Below are 14,082 nucleotides of genomic sequence, written 5' to 3'. Positions count from 1 at the left end.
CCTGGTTGCCTGTAATTATGTTTAACATAGTTTCAAGAGGAAACTACCATTATCCTCAAAGAGTGATTGTTGGGACATGTATGACAGAGCTTCAGCATTCAGCTTCAGGTGCTGATATTTCACAAGCTGATGTGTCAAGGGTGATGTCAGCATGGACATCACTAGCAAAGGGTAACAGTGAGTGGATATGCACACTATGATAACAATGCCTGTACATTAATCTGAATTGTAAGGAAAAGTAGGTGAGCAAGCACAGATCACTGACAGCAAAATTTCACATTGGGAAAAATCACCCTTTTCGTTAAAAGAAAAATCCTTTGGTTAATACCCTTTTAAATAATGACAAAAAAGAAAAAGTAGCCAAAGTTAAGAAGTGAAAAAATTCAGCTTACTTTCAGAAGCTCCAAGGAAGTTTTTGTTGAGTAAGGAGAATCATAAGTTTAAGACGCCTTTCTTTCTTTGGCATATTCATGAATTTATTAAAACAGACAAACAAAAACATCTCAGCACAAAATCTTGTTTCAGCATACAGTTGCAAGAAAACGTTTGTAAACCCTTTGGACTTACTTGGATTTCTGCATTAATTACTCTTTAAATGCGGACTGGTCTTCATCAAAGTCACAGTGGTGCAGTGAGGAGGACTATTGCCTCACAGAAAGAACGTCCTTGGTTCGAAGAGGGCTGTTCATGTAAGAAATCAGAGAAACATCAATGAATTGAAGCAGTTTTTAAGGAGGAATGGTCTAAAATTCCTAATCATTGTGCAATTCTGATCGGCAGCTATAGGGAACATTTGGTGGATGTGTTACAGAGGTCCTACCCATTACTATATAAGTTTCACATACAGAAAAGTGCAATTGATTGTGTGTTATTAGTTTAAGCAGAATGTGTTTGTCTGTTATTGTGATTTCAATTAAAATCAGACCACATTTAATGAGTAATTCATGCAGAAATCCAGGTAATTCCAAAGGGTTCACAAAATGTTTCTTGCAATTGTACCTCAAGGTTTGAACGCTTAATTTGGTATTACAGGATAATTGTCAGAGGTAATCGTGTTAGAGCTGTGGATAATAGTGCGGTTTGGGTCATGTGTGTTATCAAATACTAAAGAGGCACAATATGTGAAAACACATGGGGAAAAACATCCCTGTTTTAAGAGGGGAGTTTAATTATGGTGTGAAATCTGGGGTACAGAGGTAAAGCACTGTATGGTAAGAATGGATCAGCAATGCAGCTGCTGATAATCCTCCATACAGTACTTGTGCTGTATGGGGGATTGATAAACTGCCACCAACCAGCTGTTGTCACAGGAAAATGGTGGTCTGGGTATTTGAGGAGAAACTATTTTTCAGCCAAGCCTGTGGAGACATAGGCATTGTAGTGTGTGCTATAGTGAAACTCACTATATAGTTTCACATTAAGGTTGCCCTGAGTTGCCTTTACATCGGTCTGGGGTCCTAAGCTTTGTCATGAAAGTTAACACATGCACATATTCATATTCATTCTTGTCAGCATCTTCCTCACTGGACCTGTAAGCAATTGGATCACAGGTTGCATGCATCCTTACATTCCCCTTTGACTGGTTTGTTGAACAAAGCAAATGAGACAAATTTGATGATTCATTCGCCGAAAGGAGAGTGAGCATTCTGGTATTGATAAGACAGCATAATAAGACATTTAAAATTTGCATGGAGCCAGTATCTGCACTATACTGCATCCGCATTCTATTTCTCATTTTCACGGGCGTAAGGAGACATTGAAACAAAACAAATATGATTGTGATGCTGAATTATTCAGAATCTGGCTCTGTATAAAGAAATTACTACACTTAGAGGTTCAGTCTGACTCTCCTCTCTCCACTGAGCTAATGCTGACAAACAAATGAATGCATTCACCCCCCAGGCATCCATGCCTCAGCATGAACAGACCATCAGGAGTGGAGTAAAAACATCTCAATGCTAAGTCAGAAAGATGGAAGCTCAGAGGAGCACCAAGAGTTATTCTACTGGAAGAGCACACAAGGCTAAATAAATTACCCAGCCAAGGTTGAGGAGCAATTAACTCACATAACGAGTGTAAGGAGCTGTTTCTCTTCAGGGCCAATGCGATTCAGTGCCCTCTCCTCTTTAGCTGAAAATGCATGAAAAGAGCCTGTGAGCTTAATCCAATGCACCACCAATGCCAAGGGTCAGCTTAATGTGCCATGTAAAAGATCTGCAAATGTTGATTTTCACATTAAAAGAAAACTGGAAGCTTCAGTGTGCTGTTTAAGCTGAGGGTGTTTTGATAACAGAAAAAGGAAGGGGGAAGAATGCAGGGAAGAAAGGTTTTAGAAACAATTATAAGACTGAAAATTATTGATATTGTGGATCCCGGGCAGAAGGAGCAACTTTTAAGCAATTATGACTGATTAAATGACATTCGCTGAAACATCATATGTCAAAGCCAACCTACTGATTATATGAATGTCAACTAATACCAATAATTTTGATTTTGAAGGAGATGGACCAAAGGAGATTTTACATTCCCATCCCCAAAGAAAAGAAAAACAAAACAGTGCATCATTTATAACAACTAAAAAGAAATCATTTTATAATAAGTCTATCTATTGCACACAAGCAACTATTCCCTATCCCTGTAGTATTCCAGAAATAAAATTGTACTGTTATGCTACAGATCTAGTGGAACCTTTCCTGACTCTTGCACTGTCAGGTTGAAAAAGGTTGACTTAATTTGGCTTTAGTTTATTTTTATTTTATTTACTTCTACACCTTCTCGTGCACTCATTAAATGGTCATTTAACAAGACTTTAATAAGACTCCCTTGTGTGCTGCACACATTATGTGTGAGAGGCCCATGAACCTGCTCATGACAAGTTTTAATTCAATTACCTCACAACCTCTGTGCTTTCTATTTACAAAGACAGCTGTGGCTCTAAGATTTGGGGACCTGGGTCTCCTGCGAGTGCTTGTGATTTAAGCATGAACAGGTGTATAATCAAAAAAAGATGCCTAACACAACTAGCTCAGCAAGGAAATTCCCAGAGCTGGGGTTAAGCATAGCCATACTACCCGGTTTTAAGTAGAACAGCATTATATTACTTTGCTGGACAATACATCAACCATAATTCAAAGAAAAAAGGGCGAAACACTTTTTAAATTAATTTTATCAATATATTACCCTGGCATTCCTGAAAGACAGAACACACATATTGAGATCTCTCTTTTATTTAAATGTTGTCAAATGTGTTGCTGTATACTGAGTTCTGGTGTTTGTAGTTATCCTGGTTTGAACTTGGTACGTTGGCCTTAATAGCCTTGAATAGTCATTTTAGTAAAATGTGTATATGTTAAGTTATTTGCTTTACTTGCCTTGAATGTAGTACTAAATCACCCCCCATTCTATTCATTCCAGTTCCCTTTTTGATGAAAAATGCTTAATTAGGTGTAGATCTGAGAAAATATAGCTTTGGGAAGTAGTCCTCAGACCCTAATAAGTTATAAAGAACAAATGCAAAAGTTTAAAATGCCCAGAACATCTGTAACATTACTCTCTTATAGAAGTAAAAAGCTCTCAATGGGTGGGAACTCAAAGAGCAAAGATGGAATGAATATGAATATGCACATATCAAAAATAATTCCACTGAAAATATTTTACATGGAAGCCCATAAAAAAGAGCAAACTAATTGTAAACTAATAAATTGTAAACTGATATTAGTCATTAAAATAGGTTAAGCTTATCCTATATCTGATGGGAAAGGTTCAACAGAACAACCATATCTCCTCACTTTTCTTTCAATGATTCATCTGTCTTTTATGTATTTTTAACCTTTTGTCTTGGATTATTCAAATTCATCTATGCTCCTGTGATGTAATCTGAAAAATTCATAAGGGGATTCACAAAAAATCAGGAGCACTTTGTCTCAGGAGAGGATTTATATACAAGAGAGGAGAGGATTTATTTTATACTCTATGACCAAAAGTATCTGGACACCCCTTGGTCTGGGGCTGTTTTTCATGGTTTGGAGTAGGCCCCTTAGTTCCAATTAAGGTACATTTTAATACTACAGCATACAATCACATTCTAGATGATTCTGTGCTTCCCCCATAGTTTGAGGGAGCACCTTTCCTGGTTCAGCATGACAATGCCGCTGGGAACACAGAGGTCAATACAGAAGTGGTTTTGTCGAGAACGATGTAGAATAACTTGAATGGCCTGCACAGGGTCCTGACCTCAACCCTATCCAACACCTTTTGGATTAATTGGAAAGCCAACTGCGAGCCATGCCTAACTGCCAAATCAGTGCCTGACCTTATGCTCTTCTGGCTAAACGGAGTCAAATCCCTGTAGCAATGCTCAGACATCTAGCAGAAAGCCTTCCCATGAGAGTGGAGGTTGTTATAGCAGCAAAGGGTGGACGCCATATTAATGCCCATAATTTTGGATGAGATATTGGATGTCAGGTGTCCACATACTTTTGGCCATATAGTGTTTCACAAGGTTAATCTTAAACAGACCCCACAAAGTTAGAGGCCTTCAAATTACCAGTAAAGTGTTCAGTTAATTGTATCATCTATAGTCCATACAGAAGTGGTGTGTACTTCTTCAGGTAAACCTCATCCTACTTTGCATTTTAAGGATGTAGTGATAGTGATAGTTTGGGTCATATTTAGTAAGGATTTGCAGAGCTTTTATAGATGCTGACGTGACAAATTGTGTTTGTCCATATTTACTAAAGTGTCACATCAGAGGTTTGCGCTGGTAAAATGAGAAATGAAGCATCCCTAAAACTAGCATGTTTGGGATAATGCACATGCATGCAGTTAAGGGTGTTTTGATGTTAGGCCACAAAAAGTGAGAAGAAGGGAGAAGAGAATGGAAATTTATGCATATGACCTGTTACAGTTGATTTATCATGGTTGGTGGCCATTGTGGCAAAGGTAGGTCTGTTTTGTATGCCTGAGAAAAGCAACTTCTTTCCAGTACAAGCTCAGCATGTCCATTCATAAGAGACATTGTCAGCATGTTAGAGTAGGATAGAGTCACCATAAACAGTTTTCAGATTTATTCAGAAAATATTTAGCCTAGCACTATGAAATTTTACTTAAAACAGCTTTGATATGTCAATAGTCTAGTCATTAGCCATTTCAGTTACATTCATAACTGAAACTAGTCAGATAAAATTAAAGCCAATGCACATGCAGTCCATGATGTTGCATTCATACTACCTAGTTGGTATGATTATATTAGAGGTGGGAAATAACTGAGAACATAAATTAAAACGCCCTATAATGCGCGTTCACTGTTTTTTTCCCCCGCACATACTGATGTTAATCAAGAAACAAATGTAGGCATTATGTGTAAACATTGACTCACAAGCAACAACGTAACTTATCACGACATGGGTTGTGGTAACATCCAAATAGATGAGGATGTCCACACAAATTCATAAATTATAGTTTTGGAGGCTATAGTTGAGGGCAATTGGTAAAATAGATCTGTAAATAGCTATAAATAGAACAGCTTATATTTATGAATAATGTATCTATGCAGTATTAATGAAATTCAAGTGATAAAAAAACATTGCTATTAGAGTAGAGGCTGATACCGGGGCAGTATCAAAGGCTGAGTGGGCCAGCAAAATGTTCACTTAAAATTACTCATTTTCAATTTCATTGTGAAATGACAATATCAAAGCAATATGAACAATCACTTAATCACAAAATACTGTGTCAGCAATTGAAACAGAGTTCGGGGAAAAGACATGTTGATTCCGATGGTTCTATTGCTGTCACTGTCTAGAAAACAGTTGGTTCTGCAAACGTTCTTGCTGGCATGACAAATTAACAGTCATACTCTGAGTATATCTGTATTTACATATGCATTTTTACAGACAGTGCTGGAGTGGTCACTGCATCACATGGGGAATGGAAAAGATAAACTCAGGAAAAAGGGCTGGCTGTCTGCCTCTTGCTCCTTGCAGGGAACAATAAAAAGATATTTACTAAATGAGAACACGAAACAACGACAAAGCCAGTGCTATCAAAAAGGCATGACAAAAAATGGTTAGGGAAATAACAACAGAAAGCTCATGTGGTTGCCAATAGCAAAAGGTCTCTCCTCTAGACCTGGCAAGGCCTTTTATAGAGCCCTCAATCCAGGTAATGGGTAGCAGCTGGCATGATTAGGGATGCTACAGCTACAGCTGCTACCCTGCCTATGAATGTAGGTAGCACTGTCCAAGGTCCTGCAGCCCTTCCATGTATCAGAAACACTTCAGGTGCTGAACGGACAGCTCCCCTCCAGCACACAGAATCCGCCTTCTGCTGCACTCTCACTCTGTCTGGCACCACAAAATACACATGTACTGGATATTTATTTGTGTAGTTTAGGAGATTGGAAGTGCAGGTCTCAAAGTGTAAATACAAAGACACAGTGCAGATGAAAGAAATATCACAAGGGATCTATTGTACATTAAATCTATGAGAAAACCCACTTTGTACACTTCATTTACCATATTACATTAAAGTTTAAACATTACATTCATTCTGTCCTCCCCCACACTTCAACACCCAAAGGGGCTACAGAAAGACATGTCCATAGTTACCACTGCTGGAGTACTGTGAGTCATTTAAAGAAACAGGCCTGACATTCCACTCTCACTCACCATCTCCCATATCAAACACCAAATGTGCACTCCCTCAGTTCCCAGCCAAACAGGTTAAAGTTATTTCTAAGTCATGCTATGGAAAAGGGGCTCCTATCACGTGTTCTTTGCGCAACTTGTTAGTAAATAGCACTCCAAAGCAACAAGGACAATCTTCAATTAAATTCATCAATATTCTAGACAGGGAGAACAAGGACCAATTAGATTAACCAAAGCAGCAAAACTGTTGCACCAAGCTGTCATTTCTTGCAAATGAAACATGACAGAAAACACAAGAAAGCTGAAGCTCTTTAGAGCCCATGGTGAAGAACATTACATTGGAATAATGGCCTGATAAAAGGAAAGGGAAAAAATATGGGAGTCAACCATTCAACCTAAATCCAGAGGCAACAATAAAATGCAGCTCTGACTGAAAAAGCACTAGCAGCATTAATAGAGGCATCAAATAGAAGGCTTTAAAATGAAACTAGTGTGCATGGATCAACCCATGCTTGTGCTTCGTGTCAGCATGCAGCCGAAGGGCCTCGTCTAGCCATGGGGTCAGATGTTCCACACCAGACACAGGATGCCACCCAAGCAGCAAACCAACTGGACCCTCACAGCTGTCTTCAAGCAACTAGACAAACTGAGTGTAACAACCTCAATTCATTAGAGTACAGGATAATCACTGGTTCCTCTTAAGACACTGTTCATGTGCTTGGATAGGACCTGAATGGTCAGGATCGTAATCTCGACAAGTGCCAACTGTGGCCAATGATACAGCCACATTGGCAGTAGTATCTCCCAGAGTTCATTCGAACGGGATCTGCATCTCACTGCTCTCTAGAGACCCCAGCTGGTCGATCAGGCACCTGCCGTCTGCCTGCCAAAGCTGCATATGTGCCTTCCTCTGACAATCAAATAATTACTATTTTGTGAAAGCCTATTAGTCTGCGAAAGATTTGCTTGCGGGCTGTAGTGTGAAAAGAAGCAGCTTGTGACATCACATGCTTGGGAGGAGAGTGTCTGCTTCTCTACTTTATCCCACATTGGCTGTGGAGATAACAGCATGAGTATGGCTGTATATGATTGGCCATTCTAATTTGAGACCACTGGGGGAAAGCAAAAAGAAAACAAAAAAAACCCACAATATATTTTTTAAATAAATAAATAATAATAATAATAATAATAATTATTATTATTATTATTATTATTATTATTATTATGATTTCTAATAATCATTATATCTGTCCTTCATAAATTTTATGTCAATATTTCTTTTTTTACTAAAACCCCAATTAAATGTATACGTTGTTTTAGCCTAAAATATTCATTGTTGATCCTAATTCATTAACTGGTCCTAGGACGAAAACCTTGTTCCACCTTTGAGGTAGAACTGTGGAGTCATATTTCAATAGCCAGTACCACTACATCACCATCAATAATGTAATAAAGTTATTAATTAAGAAATGTAACTATTAGTCATGTTTTCTATTAAGTAAGAAAAAAAAATTTCCAATTTAATTATTATATTTGCCAACCAGTAACATCTTCGGCTGCGGGAAACTATAGCCTTGCCGATGAGTTTTTTAGCACTCTCAAATCATGAATCATCCTAATTACATGCAAATGAGGAACCATGACAGAGCCAACAGTAATACCAAGAACTATATAACCACTAAAAATGATAAAATCTATGTTATGACTCAGAGCATGCATTATTGTTACAGTTGCTGACTTTAATTAATTTTTCCCATAGTGATAACAATATGTATTTTTTTCATTATTTATTAAAATTATTTTTAAGTTCTTACTGGGAAAAAAAACTGGGAACCTAAGTAAAAATGCCAGCTATTTCAAGATGAAATGTACAGTGAGCTCCATAATTTTTGGGGCAAATACTTAAGCTTGATCATGATACTGTAAGTATGCTATGTAGGGAGTTAGTCTAACTACAGGCTAAAATCCATTACTATTAAAAGACATTATTGTTGTGCTTTCTCGTTTTCCTTTGTATCTTACCAGAAGTGGATTGTTCTGTATTCTCAGGACAGGAACTAAGTGATGGGGTTCAAAATGTAAGGATTTTGAATGCAAGTAAGATGGATCTCCAAAATCAAAGCCTAGAAAAAAGGGGAAAATCTAGGATTGAATTACCATATTTAAGGACCACTGTGGAAGACCTCTTGGGGTTGCAGACTGCCACATTAATATCACCAGGAGTGGAAGATGATAAGCTATAGACAACAGCAAAGCACAGTAAGTAAAAACATTGAAAAAGAAGTGGCTCCTCAAACAAACATCAGCTCTCTAACAGTGGGAATTTAATAATGTTTCTATTTATCATCAGTAAGCACTTTTTGCTGGTTTTATAATGAGTTACACTTCTTTCTTCATGTATTTGTGTGTGTGTGAGTGAGTTTCTGTAACATCATGAAATGCTATCCAGGAGGCTACAGATATTCCCATGGCCTCCCAGTGGATTGAGTGGGGCCAATGCATTGATAGATTTAATTGTTTCATTGTTTTTATTTTTATGGCTAATAGGCACTTTGGGCTACAAACATTATTAACAGCACATTATAAATGCATGATGCTCTTAAAAGACACCCTGCCCCCATTTTCCCAAATGTTAAGAATATATTTTTCCATTACCCATTGCCATTTTTTTATTTTCTTCAAATGCAAGTATATTTATTTCTAAAATGTGAAACTATGGAAAACTATAGGAAGATGCCATTTTGAACCAATTTACTTTGTAGCAGGAGGAAGTACAGGACGTTCAGAGAAAACAAAATGCCGAAACAGTGGTTGCTAATTGCCACTTTGAGTGATTCTCCATCCACTTAAATGTTTATCAGAAGGTAAAACAAATACATTTGTAGTGACTGCTGCTGGTCACCCTAGCCTAAAATGCCAGATGCCTTCACAGACTATAAGCTCCTATGAACACATGGCCTCACATTCAAATAAAACCAAAAGATAGATCCATCTGCATTGTCCCCCAATATTAAAGATTACAAGTGAGAATTTTTTTTTAAAAACACGTCTTCATGTGCACTATTCAGCTCCAAAGATTCTATGCCCCACTCCCGTTCTCTCGCTCATAAATACCCCTCCTTTCAGTCATGTTGGGAGCGAGTAGCAGCTCACAGGCATCAAATGTGCTGCTGGCTCTTTAAATCCTCCCCATTTATAATCCCTGGAGTGAGCATCAGTCTGTAAAAAAAGAAAGAAGGAAAGAAAGAGAAAAGCATACATTCCCTCATACAAACACACACATGCACACATCTCACACCAGTGCGCTCCATCCAGGCAAGAGACTCCTGAATTTTACACCTGTGAGGAAAGATTGGGAGAGCGAAGGGGAAGTACTTTCTATAAGGATTTGCACGGATCATAGACCCCAAGCAATGTTCTTTTACCAAGTTTCACATGCTGCTCAGTGGATTTGATAATTCCTCAGATTATTTGACCCACAGATTGTCCAGCATGGTTGACAGTCTGAGCCAGAGAATGCTATCACAATTCTTATGGATTCTGTGTGTCCTGTCTTTTTGCTTTTTCCAAGGCAATTTCATAAGGTAAGAGCAATTATTGCATTTGTATGATGATCTGTGGTCTATAATTTGGTTGCTGCTGGACTACTTTTTTAAATGCTGTTTTATTAATTTCCATTATTAGTTTCCATTAATGCTTCAAGGTTTTCATTTTTGTGCACTTTTGCTTTTCAGGGTAGTAGACTATAGAATCAGTGGTATCATCTGTCTGGTTACCATGGAAAAGCAAAAGGAAAACACTAGAGAGAAGTTATTCAAATGATTGAATCTCTTTTCTCAGGGTAGGGAAAGGGGGCTTAAGATATTAATATCTATAATGATTTTGTCATATCTGTTCTCCATGGATCCAAAAGAAATTTAACACAAATACCAACAGGGGAATGGTGCTGTATTTTAGTATGAGACTGTTAAATTCACACGTTCTCTGGTGAAGTCAATGTTAGTGATGTGTCTGTCACTGAGAATTTGTTTCTACAGCCTGGATATGGAGAGTTCAAACAGAGCAGTGCTGCACGCAATATCAGAGATATAGTGTGATGCTTCACACATTCATTTTTGATGGTATGTCTTCAGGTTATAAATGGCAAGAATTTTAATGGCTTTTCAAACATAGCACGGAAGGCAGCATATAAATTAATCACACTGAGAAAATAGATAAAATGCATTTTCATGTGTTCTTTTTTAAATTTCTTTAATTCATGATTTAGTTGTTTATCTATATGTGGAGAGTAAATATGCTGCTGGCTAACTGAAGATGTGAAAGTAGAGTTAGGCAAATGAAACAAATTTGTGGGTTACTGGGGAGAAGGGGGGTTAAAGACTTGCTCTTGTGGCACATTCTCCTCTCCCACGCTTCTGTCGCCACACGGAAGTTTGAGAGAGAGCTGAGCACCTTTCACTTTCCACGGCCCATCAACCCCAGGTGCAAACCGATTGGAAATTAAAATCTGCATGATCCCAGCTCCAAAATCCTGTGAACCCCAGTGTAGAACCAGAGCACTGACAGGTGTCCTCAGGAGAAATCAAGGAGGGGGAAGGGGAAGTGGGGGCAGCTGGAGAGGGAACCAAGTGGGTTCTAACTTCCCAGAGGTGGGTGGGGGAGGGGCTGTCTGAGGAATCTTTTTTTAGGTGATTTATCTCGTCACATGCAGGTAATTATCACCTCTGTGAGGTAATATGATGCACAGCCCAAATGGTGGTTGTCTGACGTGCTTATTGGATGTGTGCTCAGTGCACAAAATTCCAGGCAAGGAGGGTGTAAGCCATTGTTTGTATGAAGAGGGAGAATTGTTCCAGAAACGTGCTTAGCCACAGTACTACCATTCCTCCCTCCTCTCCCTTGAATGCCATTGGACAGAGTACAACAACTGAGACAGAGCCAGAGCAGGGTGGAGACATGCCAATAAATTGCGAAGCCTCAAAATTAGCAGGTAGAGTATCTGGATCGGGAACCCTGGCTCTAATCTGCTCTGACGGAATGAATATCTGAGCTGCTACCGCCATCTCATCTCAAGCACCAGTGTGGGACAAGAGGAGACAGGTGCCAGAGAAGGAACAAAATGATTACACAAACTGGACACACGTGTGACTCAACTTTCAAGATTGGCATCTAGATTAAGTGATTTTTATTGAATCAGGTTAATGGCTAAATAATTACCGGGGGGAGGGCAGTGAGTACTCAAAGCCTGACAAACAAAATCCGATTCTGCAATTCTCACTGTACAACAGACTAGCTTTACTGAAATCTGTACATGATCATTGGTTTTTTCTGCAAGCTATTTAAAAAACATGTAAGCTGAATCATGAGCTATTAAACAAGGACTTTTATAACTACATATTTATTCTGGAAGCTGTTAGCATGACAAACATTCTTTACAGACATAATAAAACAAAGATAAAATCAAGATACACAATTTATTTAGGGTTTAAAAGTAGAAATATTCACCTAAAATAAAATTAACAATGAAACAATGAATATAAAATGTTAATTATATAAACGGTATATCAAAACAAGATAATTTAAAAAATAGTAAAATAGTAATTAAAGCAGTTCAGTGAATTGTCTTTCAGAAAAAATGTTTTTATCTGTGACTTATATAATGGGAACTGATGGTTAATTTAACTGATGGTTGATCTAAACCAATGGTCTCCAACCCTGGTCCAGGAGAGCTACAGGGTCTGCTGGTTTTCATAGTAACTCTGCACTTCATGAATCAATTAGAGCAGTTGATTACACAGTTAACTCAACTCACCTGGTGTCTTGAGTCTCAATTGGGTACTGATTTTAAGGTGAAAACTAAAACCAGCAGACCCTGTAGCTCTCCAGGACGAGGGTTGGAGACCACTGATCTAAACTATTGTGGGACAATGTTCCAGAGTTTCCAAATCTTTAAGACTTTACTGTATCATATTTTCTACGAGACCTTATCTGGTCATGGGCTCAATGTGGAAAGGAAATGTGGAGGGAATAGTTTAAATTGATCTGTAGCTATATGCATTAGGAATAGTGCCTCAGGCATAAGTGCGTTTGAAAACATTAACTACTAAGATTTATGGATCCACAAAATACATTTTTGTTGGTTGTGTTGAGAATTCTGTTTGACCACTGTTGGGAAGAATGGGATGCGGTCTTGAACCACTGATAACTTCTAGTGTATATATTACATTTTGATATGAGTAGCTCTTGGTTGTTGATCTGTGCTTTCTTGCCTGAAATGTTTGCAATAAAAAAAGCAACTAAGCATTGACAACATGGTTTTTTCAATGAGATAAAAACCATTCTGTTCTGGGAAATATCAGTAAAGTACTTTTCTTCTCAGGTGAAGGATACAGATATCCAATTATTTTCCATGACTCATTAGTTTCCACTCACAGTGCACACAATATGTGGCTTCCCAACAGCTCATCTGTAGACTGATCTAGAGCCAAACATTTGATCAAAATATCTAGTGCACAGAAAAAAAAACATGCTTATATAAAACATGTTATATATTATTGTTATATGAATAATACACATTTCTGCCAATTTTCATAATGTATCAGGTAATTATGTCAGGTAATATTTTGGTGTAGGATTTTTAAATGGACATACATTTTAGGGAGACATCTAACTTTATGATTCATGTGATTTATCATGGTACACACAAATAATTCTTCTTATAGCCCAGGGGAACGCAAGTCTTAGCTTTGAACTAGGCATGAGATCATGTCTGCAGCAGTGACTATAAATATCAATAGAGAGGATTTTTTTACACAAATATCAGTCCAGGAAAAAGCATTACAAAACCTTTTAGGCTCTCAAGTTTGATGAAATAAAAGATTCCCTTTAACAGCACTATTTCTACAGCATGGCCATGTTTCTAGCTTACACATTTAAATTTGAGATATGAGTCTAATGATCCAAACTTTCCAGTTGAATCTCCCTTGGCCTGAAGTCTGAATAGGCTAATGCTATTCTGATAGTTGGAAGGCGCTGGCACAACACATGCAAGGCAAGCATTTGAATGCTTTTCAATAGTTTTAGTAAAAACCAAGCTAAATCAGCAACATTTTTTTCTCAGCTGTCAGTAACAGTAACAGTGGTTTGCAGAAATGAATATTTTCTAAGCAGTAACACTGGTTTGATTTTATCCTGTGAGGCACAGAGCTGTAACACAGTTTTTTTTTTGTGCGTGTTACATTACATTACATTACATATGTGTGAATAAGAGACATTAAATGTGTTACTAAAATTGAAGAAATGTGTAATGTCAATTTTCTTTTCACGCTATATATTTAAAAGCTTCATCTGAATGCACGTCTCTTCCAGTAAACATTTTATGTTAATAGGACATCATTAAACAATGTTTTCATCAGCACAACCAAAACTGAAGTTG

At 37.8% G+C, this 14,082-nt stretch overlaps 1 protein-coding gene across 3 annotated transcripts in view; it reads left to right on the top strand.

Moving 5' to 3' along the window:
* Positions 1 to 9,787: 9,787 nt before the first annotated feature.
* Positions 9,788 to 14,082, top strand: part of LOC118235434 (glycine receptor subunit alpha-4-like) — a 28,913-nt gene continuing 24,618 nt past the window's right edge. For all 3 annotated transcript variants that reach the window (XM_035432743.1, XM_035432741.1, XM_035432742.1), the window contains exon 1: positions 9,788 to 10,231. Coding sequence is in view for 2 of the 3 variants with exons in the window: in XM_035432741.1 (XP_035288632.1) it covers positions 10,083 to 10,231 (149 nt within the window). In the remaining variant the exon portion in view is untranslated. The remainder of the gene's footprint in view (positions 10,232 to 14,082) is intronic.

The sequence above is a fragment of the Anguilla anguilla genome, chromosome 9, assembly GCF_013347855.1.
Source record: "Anguilla anguilla isolate fAngAng1 chromosome 9, fAngAng1.pri, whole genome shotgun sequence".
NCBI lineage: Eukaryota > Metazoa > Chordata > Actinopteri > Anguilliformes > Anguillidae > Anguilla > Anguilla anguilla.
This window is presented reverse-complemented; position numbering and strand designations above follow the sequence as displayed.